A 21,480-nucleotide genomic window follows, 5' to 3' on the forward strand; every position below is an offset into this window, starting at 1 on the left:
ATTGCGTTAAGTGACGGTCAATTGACGATATTATTAGGTTCGCGTCACGAAGACGGAACAAAAACGAAGGAAAAAATAAATCATTGGAGAAGGACTGTGAGACTGGGCAAGGTCGGGTATTTTGTTTCGACATTTTCTAGGTCTTGTACCTTCCACGCGTTCGTTTCCTTTTAACCAACTAACAAGGCGAAACGCAAGTTTCAAAAACCGGAAGAGCGTTTAAGTTAGTGGTTCGCAAAAATTTTCGAACAGCCGCGGTTGTCGCGACATAGAGATTCATTATTCAACCCGATTATTATATAACAAGTGTAAAGTTTACTCTGTAAGCATAAGCGATATGCTAATGATGTAGTCTTCAGGCCACACCCCCATTCGTCGGTGGACCGTTCGCGTGGTTAGCAGGCGTTTGTCGCGGTCATGATTTATTTTCACCTGGACTAACCATAATAATTATTAACCGTAAATTACGATCATTCGTACTTCAAAATTGTCATTTACCTCGTACCCCGTGTACACTCGTAGATTACGAATTTTTTTAGTGAAGTTCAACGGGTCCCTAATACCGAGTCGACGACCTAATGCATTTCACAAGGTCGTTCTGCATGCGCAACCGTAGAATTAATACGTAATTTTTACATTCGCAATCGATTTGCATAAATTAATTTACTTTGACTCGTGACATTGGATACAAATGAGGTTTCGAATGCGTTACGTACTCGCCCATAATCTCTTGTTGGAAAGTATTCCGTACGTTAAACTTCAAAAATAAATGTTGAAATCAATTTTTTTTTTCTATGTCAAAAAATCAACCCCCACCTTGTAGGACGTACGATTTTCGGATACTGTAAAATCCTGGCTAGCTACCGATCTGATCATACGAATGGAAATCGGATCGCGATATTTACGCGGATTTTTTGCAGTAATTGTAAAAAAAACGCGTGTCAACGCAGTTCTCATCCTTACCGATGCGATCGCATCGAGTAACTGGAAATCCCGTTGAATTAATATACCGAGGTCTGTAGCATTCAATCCAGAGATGATACGAGCGCGACCGATTTCGCCATTCGGGTCATGGATGCGTTGAGGAAAATCGAACGAACATTGATGTTATGCCTTTGAAATATAATCTTTGTCGTTCAATTGATAACAGCATACAACAAAAAAAGTTTCAATTATTGTTATCGTACAGGATAGTCTGAAAAATTTATTATCGTAGATACATACATAATAATTTTAATCGCAAAGTCCTCAGACCATCCTGCAGTTGCCACGCGGCGTATTTCGAAAATAATTATAATTAATATAACATTTAATATAGACAGTATATCGTTACAATTATAATATATTCAAATATATACATTAAGAACTAAACTTGTAGACGGCTATAGCTGAATTATACAATTTTCCATCGTGTAATATTTGATATTATGGAATGGGACGTTAGCAGCTGAGATTCTTACGATCACGTGCATGAGAAATTTGGGTAGATGAATAATTACAACAGATATCGATATCATCCAATGGCTTATTATAATCAAGAAAAAAAACCAAAAGAAAAACAAACCTCACACGCCATCACAATAGGGGTTAAAGACATTCGAAATATATTTGTAGAAAATGAAATCCCACGTAGCCGATGTGGGGTGGATCGTTCGAATATTAAAACCCTTCATGATGGATTCCGTTATTTAATAATGTCCAACAACCTTGGTTATTTGATCTCGATTTAACGCGAGAAAGGTGTGAACGCGTTCAAGATTTCGATCAACGAGTTGAATAACACGATACTAACGTCTCTTCAATAACTGGGGGTTTCAAATATCCTCAATTAAACGCGACTTTTATGGCAAATATAAACTTGACATTAATACTATATTACATTATCCATATACATATACACGTTACATACATATTCATTTATCATCGTATAAGGTATAAATAATTGGGTAAAAATTTGTATGTTCCGTAATGAGCTTTTCGAGATTCGCAAACATCTCTGACGATTCTTACGTTTAAATTAATTTTTTACAATTTTATTATTTCCATAAAAAAACTTCATCTTCCTTTTCAACGAATTTGCACCAAAATTTTCCTCGCGGGAATATCATCGAGATGATCCTATCTTGATATTGATTTCGCTTTTACAATTCCAAAAAAACTTGTACTTTGGTGTAACGAAAAAAAATTACCCGACTTGACTGTGTAATAAAAACTTCTCCATCTTGCCTTGCGAAATTGTATTTACGAGCCGATCGGATCGATTCTTTAAATATTTTCGAAAAGCGTTAGATCATCTGAGTATTACGTTATCGAATGTGAGGTCCCTGCTGTCGCGCTGACTACCCGACTTCTTGAATGGGTTCCAAGGTAGCCTCCTGGCAACATGGGCCGTTGTTACCGAACCAGCAGGACTTGGTTGGCCGGATGAAACACCCGAAGAACTGCTGGCTGAGACACTGCCCTTGTCGTGATGATTCGATTTCACCGGTTTCTGAAAATGTCGTCAAAAATTGTTTGCGAACACAAAACATCGTTTGATTGAGCTAGATTTTCGAACGCTGGCAAACTTACTTTTAAGTAATTTCTATCCATTGGGGTAACGAGTTTCAAGCTGATGGAATCTCCACACTGTTTGATGAGACGTACAACTTGATCATGAGACGCCCATTTGACGTCCTTGTCTCCGATATTCACGATGAAATCACCTTCCTTCATTCCACCTAACTGAAAAGAAAAGTTATCGTGTCATAAAATAGAACAGAGCTGGATAATAATTCGTCATTTCAAGTGCGCGATTTTTACTCACGTCGGCCAATGAATTGTGGTCGACAGCGGCGACGATAACTGGAGCATCTCCGCGGACGCTAAATCCGAAACCTTCTCCCCCGGGACCCCTTTGCAACTGAACCAATCTCGGTGCTGTCCAGTGTCTTTTTGCTGAAAAAATGGCAACGGGTCCAAGAGGTCTGAACAAATCCTCGACTCCGTGTTGACCGAAATCTGGATGCGTCAAACTCAGCTGGAACTTTGTCGAAGCTGAAATAAAAAATGTCCGTTTTGAAAAATCAGATACTACAAAGGACGAAGCGATCAGAGTTCATTGGTGGAGAACGGCAGCATCGGCAACGTAAGCAGAATCAATTCTACTACTCTGCGGAGAAGTTTGCGTAACACGTTATGCTGCAGAAGATATGTAGCTAATTGGCTTGGCGCGAATTTCACAACAAGTCGACTGCAGTTGCTGAGCTATTTGCGCAACGTTATCTACATAAATTGTATCCAACTCACCCAGAATATGGGGAGGATCCAGCAGCTCCCGAAAGTCACCCTCGTCACCGACGCGGTTATAATCTTCCAAGGTCGCGTCCTGCGATCTTTTCAAAACCCTCGCCAGGGCCTGTTTGCCCTTCAACTCGCGACACATTCGTTGCAGCCTTTGACTTTCTTCGTGAAGAATTTGAGCCTCTCTGAGATGCGCTCGCCCTGTGAAATCGAAAAAAATTAGTTTCCAGAATTACGCGCGCGGATAATGATGATAGCGAATTAATGTATGCGAGGAAAGTTCTGGATAGCCTGCCAACATTCCGCAATCCAGGTACAGTTGCCACATGAAATTTCTTCAACTCTACATATAGTAGCTATAAAACTTACCTAAGAGTTTGCGTTCTTGGTCGTCCTTGGGCACCGTAGCGTCTATCTGAGTTTTACCGTCACTTTCCTGAATGTGCTCCAAAGTTAGCCGATTTTCCGCACTCATTTCGGCCACGGGACGTTCCAAAAGTCCGACAGCGCAGTGTTTATGAGCCATTGCCAAATGGTGTTCGCGTTTCACCATGACGAGCGACACCCAAGATTCGGGTACGTAATCCCTCACGGGTTCGCGTGAAATCAGAGAATGAACATCCGCGTAGACGGCTGCCACCTGAAAAAGCGACATAAAAAAATATGAATGTACATTTCGAATTTGGTAACGTTCGAACTGAATTTCGCAAAATTAAATCTGTACCTGTGCAGCCTCCTGAGCAAGATCCAATGAGATGTCGATATCCCTGCTGTCTCTCGATTGCAGTTCTAATTTTTCGAAAAGACATTCTCTCGCCTGAGCCTGAAAACGGAATGGAAAATCGTGAATTATTATTCATAAGTAAAATCGAAGAAAATTCACGGAACCGTCGTCATCGGCTGGTTACAAGAGAGCTCGACGTATACGTAAAAAGGCAGGCCATTGAGCATTGAGCAACGGCGAGGTGTTAGAATAGAAATATGTAAATTGGAAATGAAATCTGCCTTCTGGCTAGACAGCGACACTGTGGCCAACACGCCTCAGAATATTTAGACGCCCTGATTTATGCTAATCACCTGATTCCCATACACCAAAGTCCGTTTCTCATCCGTGGGCGAAATTTTCAACAGTCAATTTATTGTAATTTATACAAAATCATCAAATCGAGAGCAAATGATACAGTTTCACCGAGCGATCCGAGACCAACAACTTCCGCAAAACTTATGTTCAACTCAATATTCTCACCAGCATTAGTTGCACCAACATTTCCAGCATTTCCGGTCCCAAGTCCATGCTCGGTGCGTTTGTAAAGTTTTCATGAATGTATCGGAAGGTACCCGCAGCTCTTAGAAAAGAATCGACCGCTTGATCGAGTCCTCTGGCGGTTTTTCTGTCCTGTCTAGCACCCAATTGGGTGTAAAGAGCTCCTGCGTTGAAAAGAACCGATGCTTTTTCGAAGGCGACCGTCCTCTGGCAGCTCGGGACTCCGGTTAACGAATCGAACCATTCGAAATATATACCAAGGCTCCGATCCGGCGGAAAAAATCTTCTTTCGATGAAGTAAAGTTGATTATAATATCGCAGTAGCAGAGCGATCCCAGACGTATCGCGCGTCGGCGTTCTCATGGCCTGAAAAACATTGTGCAAAAACTTTTTAGACGAGGCATTTTTTTTACAAAAATGTCAAAGGGCGCGACGAGTTCTGTCTAAACACAGAGAAAAAAAACTTGCCCCCGAAAACGCGCGTGATATACTTGACCCAAAAAAATAATTTGCAAACTCTGATCATCGATTCGCGTGTTCAGGACTTATACGGCCTTAATTCAGAATCTCTTCGGCACGGAGTAAAACCCGATGATATATACAGGGATGAAACTGAATACTGATTGTATTTTATGTCGTCAATAATTCAGAGGATTTGCCCGCACGACGTTCTTCATTTATATGCGTCCTCGCCCGAGTATTATGTGCCGCGGTGGTGGAATGCCAGCTTTTCCTTGCGAAAGCTCGGGCAAATATTATATCGCGGTAATAATATTGGCAGTAAAAATATGGCCGTCAATATAGCCGCGAAAGCCTTGAGAATAACGATCGTCTATACTTTGGCGCTTAATTGCAGGCATCATTCAACGAGGGCATGTAATTATAGATGCGGTTTCGTTGACATTTTTGTGCGCCCTTCGTTCACGAGCCATTTCACTATACACACCTGTCTCGTGTCCATAAGATCGGCGATCGCTTCTTCGTAATGTCCACCATCTTCGCTGTAGTGCTCGAGGATGAAATCCTGCAGAAAAAAAAAATAAATAAAAAAATAGAAAAATAGAAAAATCTTTCATCCGATCAGAGGAGATAAAATTCAAGCCCGGCTACGGGCTGGTGGGGAAGTTTCCGCAGGTTGCTATTCGATACGTTAAATCGATATTTAGTTACCAACTTCATTCTAACTGTGGACGTAAGGAGATAACACGTGAAAAATCATTGATAACACATCGTCCGGGTAACTCCTTGTTACGGTGAGAAGGGACAGTGGACGAATATGGTGCGAATCACGATAGATCTTATACGAAAACGTTCGGAGCATAACGAGGGGGAGATTTCAACCCTCGAAGAGATTACCCTGCATCAGGAGGACATTGAGAAAATTGAACACATAGATAGATGGTGCAGAGAACTGAAAATACTACTTTTACAATACAATCTGATATCGAAAATCGAAAATCTCGGAATGTTGAAGAAATTGGAGTACCTGAATCTGGCCCTGAACAACATCGAAGTGATAGAAAATTTGGAGGGTTTGGAGAGCTTGAAAAAGCTCGATTTGACCGTGAATTTTATCGGGGATTTACGGGGCGTCAAATCGCTCAGGTAATTCGCACCTTCACCCGGTCGAGTTCAACATTCGAGTTCAATTGGTAAAATAAACTACATTTCGTTGTTATCATCCCATCTTTCCCAGAGGCAACGAACACCTGGAGTTATTGATATTAACGGGGAACCCTTGCACGGACTACGAGGGCTACCGGGAATACGTCATCGCAACTCTGCCGCAGCTCAAGGAACTGGATATGTCGGAGATAACGAGATCCGAGAGAATCTGCGCGCTGCAAAAATACGCCCGAGTCAGCGACGAGGTGGTCAGGGGGTACTGGAGATACGCGAAAATTCGCAAGGAACAGATCCTGAGTCACGAAAATAGAGAGATGGCCAGAATAACTGAACTGAACGAAGATGGAACGGAAAAGGTTGGTAGGATCGAGCGAATATTCGAGTAGAAAGGTAGAAGGGAAACGCGTTATTTTCATCCACCGATCTCATCAGCACGACGACGATGACGACGAACGGGCGGAAAAATTTTGGAAGAGTACCAGTTCGCATACGCCGGAAGACCGCGTCGCCATCGCTAGAGAGAATAGAAAAAACAAGGAACGAAAGGAAAAGAAAGATGACTATGATAAAACGCCAAAGTACGTTCCAAAATTATTCAACTCCGAGGGACGACCGTTCAACATCAACCAGCCCAAAGTTCCGTTCCGTTTGGACGACGAGAGTGACAGAGAAAAAGTAATTCTGGATGTCGCGGTCTACAAGTGAGTGTGAAAGTCGGATTTTTGTTAATACCAGTTCGTCGCGAAATTTGTGAAATTGATCGTTGCTTCGTTATCGCCTGTTTCAGGCATCTGGACACTTGCTTCTTGGACGTCGACGTTCAGCCCGAATACGTAAGGGTAAAAATAAAACAAAAGATTCTCCAACTGACTTTGCCTTGCGAAATTATGACCGAAAAAAGTAAAGTTCAAAGATCGGAGATTACCGGACACTTGGTAATAACAATGCCACGCCTAAATCCTCTGAAATTAATCGAGTGTCCGGACGTCAATATCAAGAATACGACGGCAAATAATAAACCGATAAAATCACTGATGGCTCGGACGGTTCCGTCCAGAAGAGAATTCTTGGAAATCGGCCCTGAGAGAGACGATTTCGATTACAGTAAGATAGTGGAGAACAACGAGATGAATAAAAACGAAAAAAAATCGCTGGAAAGGAGGCGCGAAGTTCTCCTTAAACCGGAGGAGAAAATACCGCCGGAAGATTTCGTAGACGATCCCAACGTACCTCCATTACTCTGACCTTAATGCGTTGGTACATGATACGCTGTCAAATATCCACAGATCCTCTCAAGAATAAATTAGAATCCGATTTGACAAGTTGATTAATTATTTACCGTAGATTCTATTCTTTTTTACGGTACGCACGTTTCGCATTTTACATGCAGGAATTATTAACACCTCATCTAGGAGTAATTATTCGGTTCTTAATTAAGGACGGAAATAAGCGATGAATTTTTTTTTCTCCTCAATTTCAAGGTGCATGCAAACATATACTCACTTTGAATGGCTCTCGAAAGTCAATATCTTTGGTCTCCTTCAGGCCCAACGGTATCATGGGCATTACTGGTTCCTCGCTGTAATAAAATGTGCATAAAGTCGTGTTTAATTTAATACTTTGCCATAAAGATCTCGCGAATAATAACAAGCAACGGAACAGGGAAGTCAAGTATACTGCACGTAGCAATGTCATATACGCGCATGAATACCACCAGGAATTTGCAATAACGCGAGTCACAGGAATTGGGACAAGAGAATTTTATATCATAGGTATTCACGAAGTATGCCGCTAACATAATCTCGGAGCGATAAACCCCCCTGCATCATATGCGCAAATCTTGTTCGCGGAACCTAACCGATGCATCGAATCTCCATGTTAAATCTTTTGACAATTATAAATGGTTATCGACACGTATAGTCTACATAACGTGGCTAAGGCCGGGTAATTTTCTCTTATGAAACGTTCACATTTTTTTTCTACGTCTTTATGTATACATATACCTGTAATGACGATGCAAGAGGAACGGTCGAGTGAATATATCGTACAGGTATACGCGTATACCTATATCTACACACATCGGAGATGCAAATGAAAAAAGTAAAGTTTGTTAATTTTTTTTTTTCTTTCGCTGGATTGCAGGGAGACAAACTAAACTAAAGTAATTCTCACCGCGAGTAGTTTTTAAGCACTTTAATTACATACCTCGATCTCTCTTATAACCGCTTTTAAAATACACATATTATTCTTGTATAAATAAAAATTTTAATTTCTGTCTTGTACCACATGCGCTACACCCGATCGTGTGTAGAGATAATACGGTATGCATAAATAAAACTTATAGTTTTGTCGGTCCCTTTTTCCCTTTTTTTTTTTCTTTCTTCATTTTCAAAATGCCCGACGTACACTCGGCGAGGATATATAAATAGCCGATGTATAACACGATGTTATTTGCGCTCTTATATGATTATAATGTAGTGTAATATATACGCAATCAATTACAATTTCTTTCCCAGGTGTTCCCGTTACGCAATAATAATAATTAGTGGTTTACTGCCAACAGCCGCTCCCATACCTACTTACACTAGTTATATCCTCCCAACTTCATCTGACGCTCGAAAAGATACAGTTTTTGAAACGGCTCAATTCCTAATGGATCACGTAGAGAACCAGGTAACGGTATTGCGACTGGTAATTAGATAGGCAACTGCTATTTTTCTTTATCCTTTTATTTTTTGTTTTTTCTTGGCTTCTGGATATCCAGTCCTACGTACATTTGCTGCAGGAGCTTTTCGATCGCACAACAATATCACTCGAGTCTGTAGGATTGCCGGAGTAAAATGCGTGAAGAAAAAATGACGAATCCATTGATGCGACGATGGCAATTTATAATGTGAAATTCCGATTCCGCGGGTTCTTTTTGAACATCGAGGTATCGATATCCGCGACAATGAAGGCAACGTGATACGTCATCGAGAGGTTCGCGCGTGTAAGAGTATTTTAAATTAAGAATTGGGGATCCGCGTACAGATTAAAGCGCCAATCAATCCTCGTAATCTCTAGGCGGTATATGTGTAATATACAAAGAAATATTCTAATGATGCTATCGACCGCGTGATTCATGCGGGTAGGTCAGGGAATCCTGAACCCAACCAACTGGGATGGTAATTAATTACCGAATGTCAACGACTCCGCATACAGCGAGATTCTTTTCTTGTTTGTTTGTTTCTTTTTTTGTTTCATTCGCTTCTTGTTGTTTCTCGTGTTTTTACAAGCCAGCAATTCTCTGCCCGCAGTTATACGTGTGCGACCATCTTTTGCACGACTGTTGTTTCTGCTGTAATTAGTATAAACATCGTGTGTACGTATATTGTTGTAATTGTGACAAAAATTATGTTGATGATTGTGACGTAATCCTCTCGCGTTACAATTATGCGGACGAGTTGGATGGTATTTTTATCGCAATGCGGTTGCCACATGCCATTTATTTTTTATTTCATTTTTTTTTTTTTTTAATTTTTTTTACACGCATTCCGCAATAAAGTCGTATACCGTACGTACGTACGTACGAATCCGACGGACTCCAGTTCCGTGTTACGTAGATTGCTGTATTTCTATGTAATTCAGAGCCACGAATGTCGATTTTTATTTCGAGCTCGTTAGGAAAATATTTGATGTAGATTTAACCCAGAATAAAACCTAATGCAAATATGAAAATTATATGGTATAATGCTCGTGCGCATTAACATTTGTACTTGTTTTACTTTCTTCAACGGGTAGTTGGAGCCACGGAGGTTCATGACAAAAAAATATAAAAGCAACAGATGAAAAAATAAGAAAATACTACCACGGTCGCTGCTTCCTACCGAGATTATATACATTTATATCTACACATCGATTCGACTAATTTGCGGAGATGAAAGTCTGACACGTCTTCGTGGCCTGTTTACTTTTTCCTTCTGAAAGGCGGTCGCGACTATGAAAAATTATGCTTCGAACGACGGCTCGAGTTGAAGAAACGTCAGTGAGATAAAAAGAGAAAGAAAAAGAAAAAGGATTAAATGTACACCGATTTTGCAAATCTAATCAAAGTAGATTTTAAAACTTGTTAGTCTGTCTGATTAATTATTCGCAATTCACTCCAATTACAGCGGTGCCTCTTTATACGGTTATCCGAGGAAATTGACCTCGAATCATAAAAAATTCTCATTTTCCAGAGCATTAATTCTCCGCGCGGTTAAAGTTCACCGAACTAAAGTATGCGGCTTATATTATTTCATATCGCACACGTATACTACTGAAATGCGATGAAATTTCGCAAGGTGGTAGCCACACGTGGTGTGGGTAAAATACATTACACGAGCTCAACCAGCGGTGCATACACACGTGACGTATAATATAACGTTTGAAAGAAGCGCAAAAGAAAATCGGTCGAAATAACCGTATCGATTAAACACCGTTCAGCCGCGCGTTAGCGCGCGCCATATTTCCGAACGGTATTGTCTTTTTTTTTTACTTGCTTTATTATTTTTCTTTCTTACACCGTAATTAATGAACCGTCATATTTTTCAAATATGGTTTTCGAAACCGAAAACCACATAAATCCGAGTCGGTGTCCTTGAATGACCTTAAAAGTCAAGGTTAATCGGCGACCTTGAGTCACGGTTATATTAACGCGCGCGGAATTTCACGAGCGTCTTCTAAATTCCGGTAATTGGACAGCACGGATGACTAGGATTCGTTTATTTTTTTTTTCGGGTTCCTTTTCGGACCGCGTTCCTTTATATATTTATATACCTATATTGTTTGTTCAAGATCCGCAGTGTCTGATAAATTATCGCCTAGGTTCACGCTAGGCTTCCCGTTAGTGAATGAGACTTTGAAGAGGATGTGGGTACGAGCTGCTACGCTGCTGTTGCCGCTGCTGCCGTTGCACGCACAGGTATATACGCACTCGTACGCCAGCTGATGGTTTGAGATGATTGTCGACGTAGTTCTGGGATGCCTAACAAAAAGTGGTATGAACCGTTGGAGAGCTTCGTGCCGTCTCTTGCGGATATATCGACTTCTTTTTATTTTACATTTCAAACACGTACACTAGGGTGGGTTGAGAGAAATATTTTTTTTTTTTTTTTCTTATTTTCTTAACGTAGGGGCAGAATTTGTACCTTATGAAAAAAGAGAATTTTTCCAATGTGGAAAGAATCTTTTACTTGATATTTTCAGGTAGCCCACTCGTTTTTTGAATAAATAATTAATCAAGTGGGGTACTTCCAGCAGAAAAAAATTTTCCACTTAATGATTGATCGATCGATTGCATGAGTAGATGATTTTGGCTTTCACATTTGGATTCCTGAGCTGATTATACGTGAGATTACTCTTGAAGAACCAAAAACAAATTCGATTTTTGAGCAAAAAATAAACAACTCTTTTAATTAAGTTTAATAGAATTTTCTTATGTATTTTGATCTCAGGAATCTAAATCTCGAAGAAAAATTGATCTATCTCTAAAATTGACCGAGTTATCGCCAATTTTCACCTTTTTGGGGTCAAAAATAAAAAATTTATTTTATGGCCTATCTTAATGTAATTTGAGCTCAGAAATCCGAATCTGGAAGAAAAATTGATCTATCTGCAAAAATGACCGAGTTATCCCCATTTTTTCGCATTTTTTGGCATAAATTTGAGGATATCTCGAAGGGAAAAAATCGTAGCTCAATTTGGACAACGGATTCGTGTTCCTGAGGTCAAAATACATAAGAAAAGTGCCATACGATCAATTTTTAAAAATAAAAATTTTTGCCCAAAATTTGAGATTTTTCCAAGGGGTACCCCTTACGATTTTTTCAAATTTTGACCAAAAATTTTTATTTTTTAAAATCGATCGTATGGCACTTTTCTTATGTATTTTGACCTCAGAAACACGAATCCGTTGTCCAAATTGAGCTGCGATTTTTTCCCTTCGAGATATCCTCAAATTTATGCAAAAAAATGCGAAAAAATGGGGATAACTCGGTCATTTTTTAAAATAGATTAATTTTTCTTCCAGATTCAGATTCCTGAGCTCAAATTACATTAATATAGACTAAAAAATCAATTTTTTATTTTCGACCCCAAAAAGGTGAAAATTGGCGATAACTCGGTAAATTTTAGAGATAGATCAATTTTTCTTCCAGATTTGGATTCCTGAGATCAAAATACTTAAGAAAAGCATATTAAACCCAATTAAAACAATGATTTATTTTTTGCTCAAAATTCGAATTTGTTTTTGGTTTTTCAAGAGTAATCTCACGTATTATCAGCTCAGGAATCCAAATCTGGAAGCCAAAATCATCTACTCATGCAATCGATCGAGTAAATCATCAATTATTCGCTGTTGTGAGCAGAAAAATTAAGACATATCGATTGGTTTTAGTCGTAGACCCACTTTGATTCGTCGCAATCCATGGATGGGTCGAAATATTCGAATTTCTCGGTCTACGAGGGAGCCCAAGTTTAGCTGGAGTCAGCGTAGCCACGGGCGCGCGGTTTGTTGTGGGGTGTCACCTCTGCTCAGCCCCGAAGGTGACGTCTCACAACAAAGCGCTACGCTGCTGGCTATCTGACTCCAGCAAAGCTCGGGCTCCCCGACTCAACTTCAATTTAAAGTCAAAAAAAGAGCATGTCATTTTTTGATTTTATATTTGAATTACAAAAATAATAGGAAAAAAATTTTGAACAGTGAACGAGTAAAAAACAATCACAATCGACAATGTTTAGATATTTTCTATGATTTTTGACCAAAACAAGTAAAAAGTTTTTTCCACATTTGAAAAATTTTCGTTTTTTATAAGGTACAAATTCTGCCCCCATGCTAAGAAAATAAAAAAAAAAGTTTCTTTTCAACACACCCTAACGTACACGCAATACACTCTACTCCAGTTAAACTCAAGGCAGAAAAATCCGTCCTCCTGTATCCAGCTCAGATTTTGCCGCTCTCAAATTTTACGTTATTTTCCAGAATATAATTGCAACTACCGATTCCGCTCATCGGGTTTCCGTACGAATCGATCGGTGAGCGAGCGCGCACGTGCGATGAAAAGAATCACATTTATTGTGAATAATCCAAACGTCGAGAAGCCAATGGAATGAAAGTCGCGTGTGGTTACATGAAAAAAAACCAGTAAAGATGAATAAATAACTAGAGTAAAATAGCGAAGAAGAAAAATTGGATTATGCCTTCTAATCGCATTGGCGTCTTCCAAACACCGTATAATGCACATCGCGTGTTCTCCTCACCGCAATATAGGCTTGCGCGCGCTATATCGTGTTCCTAAGCAAGGCGATAAGTGAATTAATAATAAATACTGTTCTTGTGTTTCAGACTCCCGAGTCTTATCGGAACTCATATGAATATCTATACACGTGTATAATATCATGTTAACGCCTCGACATCCATCATTTATTAAACCTCGAAACGCTTTGGTTGACACGACCACACGGCCATCAGAGATAAAGTCCAGACGTCTTTATTGTACGTGTACAACAATGCGCATGTCGTACAATTGGACTTAGACGCAACATGCAGGTGCGTTGCTCGAAGTTGCACGTTATTATTCGTCAAATGAATCGTCGACAATCGGAAATTTGTCTCATCTCGAAAGCCTGCGTTCCCCCCCGCGTGCATCGTACCTGCGGTAAAACCCGCTCTTAACCGTACGATAATTCAGGCGCGTTAGATACTCCTATTCAGAAATTTCTTTGAACGACTTAACGATCTACTTAGGCGGCGTAACACATCTCGCGGTGTGGGCGGGCAGTGACCCAGGAACCGAAGCATAGCCGCGGTAATATCCGCGCTGCCCTGCTGCCGTTCGTACCGGACGGACTTCAGACGAAGCCAAACGGAAGTTGCGGAGTAGTAAAAGTCCCTACATCGTTGGTCAGGTCGTTTTTGTTCACTTGCGTTTTTAAATTAGTTTATACTACGGCTACCCGGCTGTATTCGCCGTGACCGTGAGCTGTGCGTACGGTTTTTTGAACGAGGGGAAAAAAAAACAAAAAACAGAAATCGGTATCACGACCGTAATTGTAAGAGTAAAATGATATTAGGAGTAGAAACGGGGTACTTTGTATCCAAAAGAAGTTCAAACCTGAAACAGCTGCTCATTGCGCGTCGGTTAGCGGCTACCTGCGACTTGTAATGCAGTTCATGCCGTGGTATATTATCGGTTCAGAATATCTATCTGCTAGTATAAGCTCGCCTGAACGTGTGTTTTTCTTTTTCTCCTCTCTTCTCTTTTTTACTAGTCTAGATGCACATCCTGCTGGTAGTATAATACTCGTAATCTAACTTAGAGTTATACTCGCAACGCGTTTAACACCGAGAAAAGTACTCGCGGTAAATACCTGCCCGTGTAGCTCTATGAGCAAGGTTGAGAATTAAATGTAAGTAATCGGATATATCACGCGAACCGCGCGACGATGTGCAATTTTTTTGCCACATCTCCAAATCGAAGTAATGAATTTGCTCTTTGCGTTTCGCCAAAGTTACGCAATTAGTTCTTGATGGATCGCATTGCGGACAAAAAATATACGACCGATTTCATCAATTCGAATCAGATCCCAACGGATCGACGGTGTCGAACGAATGGAATTATTTTCGTGGGAATTCATCGAATCGAATCCGGTGTTTCTTGCGGACTCATTTCGCCCGGCGCAGGTGTAAGAGTTGCAGAAATGTATGGGGCGAGTGAGTGACTCGAGTTGAGAGAAAAAAAAAAAAAGTATCGCATGTAGTTGAGAGAGCAATTCGGAAGGTATTCCGAAACACTCACCTGTCGGCATTCTGATAAAGTTCAACCGAGCTGTTCAATTCAGCCAGCTGTTCTTTCAACAGCTGCAGATTCGAGTTGACGAAACTCAACTCCAAGGCGACCGTCTCCTTCAATTTTCTGTTGGTCGTTGCCCTGAAATGAAAAAAATTCAACGGTTGAATATAACATTCGAAGATGCACATGTGATCCTGCACATCGCCAAATGACATCGATTTGCGGTTTTCAATTTTGCAACCGGTCGTTCGTTTTTCGGATATGGGGGTAGGTGAGGTACGTGCGACCTGCGATATTCTTGAGACACTAGCGGACAAAGACGGCGCGCCATTTGATCCCAGAGTTCGCGTCGATTAATCAACCGTTCGGTCGTATTGAATTTCACCTGGTTTTCTACGCGGTAAAATCATCCGATGGACCCCATGAAACGCCGCAAGGTTCTTCGCCACTCGCGTAATTACTCACGAAACGCGACAAGCTGTCTTTCCATAGTTACGCGTACACGCGTTAAGATAATACACAAAATAAATCTAATAAATCTAACGAGTAAGGGTGGAGGGTAATTTGTTGGCGCAGATTCTCGGGCATGGCATTAGCCCAGGGAGCGCATGCGCCGGCAATTTATCTAATGTCTCCCTCGGGCAACCGACCTTGATACACAAGAAGAGTCACTGAACTGGTCTCCTGCCTCTAGGACCTTCCTTGTCGCCGTTGGCTCCGGTGTCTACGTACACGAGCAAAATATTCCGACCATTCGTAAAACACCCACGCTTCACGGGGTGCCGATGAGAAAGAAACCCCGTAATACGCCCGCCCCTTTACACCCCTCCGGCGAAGAACATCGTCGGACTCGAAACAGTGGATGGATTTCCGCGCGTCCGTGTCCGTACGGATATGACGAATGTCGAATAACTCTCGACATCGGCGGTCGCTAATTCGTTAGGGCATGAAAAAAACAATCAGATACAATCACGGTCCGATGGCACGCGCATGATCGCGTGGGTATACACGATCCTCGTTTTGATATTTCAGTTTTGTTTTTTCTTCAATTTTTTATTTTCTCGATTTATGAGGCTGGGCGCGGTGATTTCAGCAGAGGGGTATAGTAAATATCTATACGTATTATACACGAAGTAGGTCGACGTCCGATGGGATAATGAGATAAGACGAAGCTGTTTGAGCCATAAAACCGCCTTGGGAGTCAGGAAGTATATAGCTCGACTAATCGAGGGCTGAGTTGTAGTTTTCTTATCCAGTCGTTGTTTTTTTTTTTTCCTTTTTTCTTTTTCTCTCCTTCTTTCATCCAGCTAGAAAATCTCCCGTTCCTTCGGAACCGATGAATAATTTTCGAGATTATTTCGTTTCCGATTGAAAAATATCGTACCACGAGGCTCGAACGGTGTGGGATAAAAATCGGCTCCAACGATCGCTAAAAGGTCACGACTCGATGTCGAGTTCGTTCGTAGCGAAAGGTCAGCCGGGGGGGGGAGGGCAATAATCGACGGAGGGAATCGAACTTACTTGAAAAGATTCTCGGCGCCCGCTCGCAGCCGAAGCTCCTTGTTGATTTCCTGGTTGAGTTTGCTTCTCCTGTTCTGTAGTTTCCCTCTGCAGGTCGCCACTCTCGGGTCAGAGCCCTGAAAAACGAAAATATTGTACGATTAAAACTTTTACGCCCGTAACCAGATCGGAGAAACTTCGTTGGTAGAGGGATCCTCTGCTCCAAATTTTCACCTTCCGCACGCGTAACGGATCGACGGCGAAAAGTCGGGGATTTCGCGCACCCCGCGATAAAATAACGTACGCTTGTGTACAGGGCGGGGATATCGTCGGGATAGAAAGTGGTCTCCATTGGGCATTGGAAAGTCGAGTCCGATGTCCACCGCTCGACGCCGGGTTCGCCGTTGTAAGACCCCGTATCCGTTGGCGATTTATGGTCAAACTGGTCTCATGAGAGACGTTAAAAATATGAACGCTGTCTGGGTTGCCCGTTCATTTTTATCCATCGGAATACACGCCAACCACTTAGGGCTTCCTATCTAAGCGGTTCGCTTTTCTAGACGGCGGAGGAAAGAGGGAGTGAAAACAAAAAAACAAAAAAAAAAAAAAAAACAACGAAAAATTGGAAAGATCAAACAAAAAGATAGATATATATATATATATATATATATCGTACGTCCGTATATAAATAAATTCTCATGCTCACCCGCGACCGAACCAGTTTTCCGAAAGGTTTAAATCCTCGACATTTTCTGCAGCGGCGTTCGCGTCACCCGCGCCCGTATATAACAGCATGAAATATAGCCGGATTTCCCAACTTTAACAAGGCACGTTTCATACCGTAGCAGAGATTCTCACAACTTGAATTATCGTGGTTCCAGGCTAAATTCATTATGTTATACCCTCCGTTTCCTGCGCTATATATAATTATAATCTCCATTGATTCAATTACCACCTTTGTTCTCGAGTTTCGCGGTTGGAATTTCACGGAGTACGATCGACATCCTGTACAAAGGTCGAAATCGGCGCGAGTCGATCGGGGACTGTTAAAAGTTGGCGTTGTTTTTCCAAAAGGAACGAACGATCGGAACCCCCAACGATTTCACGCTCGAATCGAAGATAGCGTTTTCGCCGAGGGGATCTCAATATCGCAATAATACGAGTAAGGTAAATAATTGTAGTCGCGATTACGACGAGGACGTTTCTCTTTTCACATTGTACTTATAACGTACATCGAGAGGCATCGTTTCGACGAAAACCGGATTCAAACTATAGTAGGGGTACTACACCTACTCGATATGCCTACGCGTTCTTTCGTAAAATCGTTTTGATATTTTTACGGCTAAACGATGACGATGATGATTGAAAAAAAAACGCGCGGCGGGGAGAAAAAAAGTAGACAAAAAACCATAGGTATACATAATGACGTTACAGATTCCTTTCGGATAAAAATTGTTGTTCGATTCGGTTGGGTTCGTCGAGACGAACAACGAAAGAATAATCGACGTTCGTCGGAGGACGCGGTGAGCGGTATCGGCGTACAAGCATCTCGTAGCTGAATACAAATCTTGTTTGTTTGATCGTCTTTGTCAAAACGATGAGACGATTAGCATACGTTGAAAAAGTAAGGTAGTAGTCGGACGGGTGTGTACGCGTATGAAATATCGCCGATTCCCTGTGCCATTCGAATGCAGAAAGTTACATAGCGCGGGGACGTTGCTTATGCGGGAGACATCAATAGGGATAATATACGAAGGTACGCGTACGCGTATACGCCGTACCGCAGCGTCGAATAGTCGCGTGTACGCGTATCGGGTATTATATATATATATACCTCTACGTACCCACGGGAGAATGTAAGGAGAGCTTCAATAGGACATTGGCGATGCAGGAGGCTTCGACGTGCGCATGTCTACGAGAGGGTATATCCTTCGGATATGCATATACCGCAATGATCGTCTGCCCGCTGCACGCACCGTGTAATTCAGCCCCGGAGGGCTACACGTATTCGTGGACTCCCAAGACACAATATATTCCCGAGTCTCGAACCGTATGCGAATATATACCTGTATAATCGTGGTAGCTATTACTATGTGGGATAATATTCCCAACCATATACACGCTCTCGAGATTACATTTATCTGCTTTCATTGTCTCCAACGCGGAGTTTAGAGCACACCGCCGTATACCGTAAGAATCTCAGGAAAGTGAACAACATAGGGAACGCATGAGCGCGAGAGAGAGCTTATGGAAGTTCCGTGAGTACGAGACAGACAGACTGCCTGCCCCTCCGTTGCCTTTGAGTCCCCACTCCGCCAAATTGTAAACAGACCATCGCTAGAGCTGTGATAGCCTGTTTGAAGAAAATCAATAAAAAAAGTCTGTGATATCAAGAATAATAAGTATTAATAATTGTAATTAGAATCATCAAAGATTTAAATACATTTACATTGACAAAAAAAAAATTATATTTTCATGAGAAAACCTTCATTTTGAATTGGGAACTTCTTTGAAAATTTTTTAATATTTAAAGGAACAAAGTCAATCATATTTATGCTAATGGTTTTTGTTTTATCAATTGTGAGAGAAAAACACTCTCAACCCGAACGCGCTTACTTAGATCACAGCTCTAGCGATGGTCTGTTTACAATTTGGCGGAGTGGGGACTCGAAGGCAACGGAGGGGCAGGCAGTCTGTCTGTCTCGCACTCACGGAACTTCCATAAGCTCTCTCTCGCGCTCATGCGTTCCCTATGTTGTTCACTTTCCTGAGATTCTTACGGTATATATATTTCAGCTGTCTCGTTTCCCGTCGATTGAAGAACGTATTACCCCGACGAACCAACTAGCTCATATTTAGACCGAGAGTCACCTTGACGTTTTTCAACCTAACAATTTAAATGTTTCTTTTTTTTTTCTCCTTATTCTTTTTCTTTTTTTTCCACGTCAGGTATCAATCATCTCTGTAGATATTCGGCTCCTTATTTATCTCTTTTTCAGTTTTTTTCAATTCTTTTTCTTTTTTCGTCTCTTTTATTCGGACGGGACTACCAAACCGACGACACGTTGAGGTGTTATAAATTTAGGCATGAGTCAATGTTACTTTGAATCAAACGTTCGAATATCTTGATACCGACTCTGAATTAGATTGAATTTTTTTTTTTTCCTCACTCTTATAGAATAATTAATTTGACTCAAAGTCCGATGATTTATTGCTCGACAGTTCGAGGTGTCGATTGTGAATTAATCGGTTTGTAAGTAAAAGCGGAAATCGGAATCGTTTGGGAGAATCGATCGGAGCGGTCAGATCCGAATGATTCAGCTGATTCGTTGATTCCAGGTGATCGTAACTACGTGTATAGGGATATCTTCGGCTACTCGGAATCCCAGCAAACCACGGTATAGTGAAAGTGTACGGTTGAGGTATAATATCACAATTTCAAGTGGATTAAAAGTTTTTTTGTGAGCCGACTTCGTTATTACTCCGAACGTAGACCAGCGCGCTAGCGTATAATGTATAATGAATTTGCAAATTACATAGCGGTGCTTTTCGTCGGTGTTTAAAGCATTTCGAGGTAATTAGTCGATTTTATTGCACGTACGTTAGGTTTAACGGATCTTAATCAGCGATTAAGTAATTCGTAACAGAAAGCGTTGTATAAAATACGGAAATTCACCGGTTAACACTGTAATTCGAATCGCTCGCGGTAAAATGCGGTACGGTTGAAGAAAAAAAAAGAAAAACAAATCATTTTTCACTTCAAAGAAAGATAACAGTCACGATATCGTTGTCCGACGATTTAGATTATATACGTCAAACGACTCGACTTAAAAACCGACGATCGACCGAGGACCAAAATGCAGTTGGCGATCAGCAATTTTCTTAGGTGCAGCTACCGTTTTTGCCGGTCGACGCATTCCTGCGAGGATCCCCGAGAGCTCGGCGTACATCCATACAAACGAAGCTGTACCGAGTCAAAGTAAACAGGATATTAATTAATTAAAGTTATCTCGGTACATGGGAGGGTATAGGTACACCATATTTCTACGTATGATATACCTACGGAGAGGTATATATAAGAGGTAGGAACGCATGTGGCGGCGGCGGCGGCGGACAAGATTTGCGCGGTACTAAATAAGGCGTGAATCACACCGGGGCCGAGGAACGCCTTGGGAATATTAATTCTCGCGGCACGCGACCACGTGAAACCCGATACTTTTGCAAAAAGAATATAAAACGTCGGACGTCTATCTCCGGGTATTGTTACGGGCGAACGAGGCGCTCTCGGATTTAACGAGAAACCGAGATTTTAGAAAATATACTGCACCCATTAGATCGCAGGTCTCCGGGTTAATTCGACTTTGATTTCTCGTTAATCGTTGGAAACGTGATAGAATGAAAAAATTAATTGCGGGCATATTACAACTCCGTTGAATCTGTGAGCCGAAGTCGATCTCGCGAGATTAATCGACCGATGTAACCGAGTTGGAATCCGTCCGACCAATTTTATCGCGGTGAAAGTTTATCGGCTCGTCACATCTCGCGGTTCCTAGAGATTTTGCTCGGAAGTCACGTAAAATTCCACCCTTGCATCGGCACCGATTCGACGATCGGCTCGTAAAGCTTCGCCGTTGAAATCCATCGGGAATTCAGGTGGAAAGCCGACGGTTAAAGTGAAACTGCGAGAGCCTCGAGACGCATTATCGAGATAATTGTTTCTAATAACCGGTAAACTACATGATACAATCGCCGCGGTTTGCGTTATACGCGCGGCGTAACAATCTCCAGGTACAAACACGTCAAGTTGTTCGATCAAGGTAGCACTGTCTAAATTATACACGGTTCACACTTGCGTTTAACATTTATCGCCGCGTATTTCTCTCGCTGACATTTCTATCGGCGTACGTGGTACGGCGTTGGTAAGAGTAAAGTACAAGCGTAACGCCGAACGCCCGTAACAGTGCGGCGCGTAGCTCGTACCGCTAAAAAATGAGAGAA

At 41.5% G+C, this 21,480-nt stretch overlaps 2 protein-coding genes across 5 annotated transcripts in view; one reads left to right on the top strand and one right to left on the bottom strand.

Moving 5' to 3' along the window:
• Positions 1-1,101: 1,101 nt before the first annotated feature.
• LOC105687038 (rhophilin-2) overlaps positions 1,102-21,480 on the bottom strand; it is a 52,157-nt gene continuing 31,778 nt past the window's right edge. For all 4 annotated transcript variants that reach the window (XM_012402370.3, XM_012402379.4, XM_012402361.3 and 1 more), the window contains 11 exons: positions 16,504-16,619; positions 14,989-15,120; positions 7,676-7,751; positions 5,493-5,570; positions 4,529-4,912; positions 4,007-4,105; positions 3,652-3,922; positions 3,289-3,483; positions 2,807-3,036; positions 2,572-2,724; positions 1,102-2,491 (listed from right to left, as the gene is read on the bottom strand). In XM_012402370.3, coding sequence (XP_012257793.2) covers positions 2,291-2,491; positions 2,572-2,724; positions 2,807-3,036; positions 3,289-3,483; positions 3,652-3,922; positions 4,007-4,105; positions 4,529-4,912; positions 5,493-5,570; positions 7,676-7,751; positions 14,989-15,120; positions 16,504-16,619 — 1,935 coding nt within the window. In that variant the 3' untranslated portion in view covers positions 1,102-2,290. The remainder of the gene's footprint in view (positions 2,492-2,571; positions 2,725-2,806; positions 3,037-3,288; positions 3,484-3,651; positions 3,923-4,006; positions 4,106-4,528; positions 4,913-5,492; positions 5,571-7,675; positions 7,752-14,988; positions 15,121-16,503; positions 16,620-21,480) is intronic.
• Positions 5,578-8,517, top strand: LOC110117046 (protein tilB). The gene is made up of 4 exons (XM_048650384.1): positions 5,578-6,151; positions 6,243-6,528; positions 6,605-6,873; positions 6,960-8,517. The coding sequence occupies exons 1-4, from the start codon at positions 5,823-5,825 to the stop codon at positions 7,414-7,416; spliced, it is 1,341 nt and encodes a 446-aa protein (XP_048506341.1). The 5' UTR covers positions 5,578-5,822; the 3' UTR covers positions 7,417-8,517.

This window comes from Athalia rosae, chromosome 2, assembly GCF_917208135.1.
Source record: "Athalia rosae chromosome 2, iyAthRosa1.1, whole genome shotgun sequence".
Taxonomy (NCBI): Eukaryota; Metazoa; Arthropoda; class Insecta; order Hymenoptera; family Athaliidae; genus Athalia; species Athalia rosae.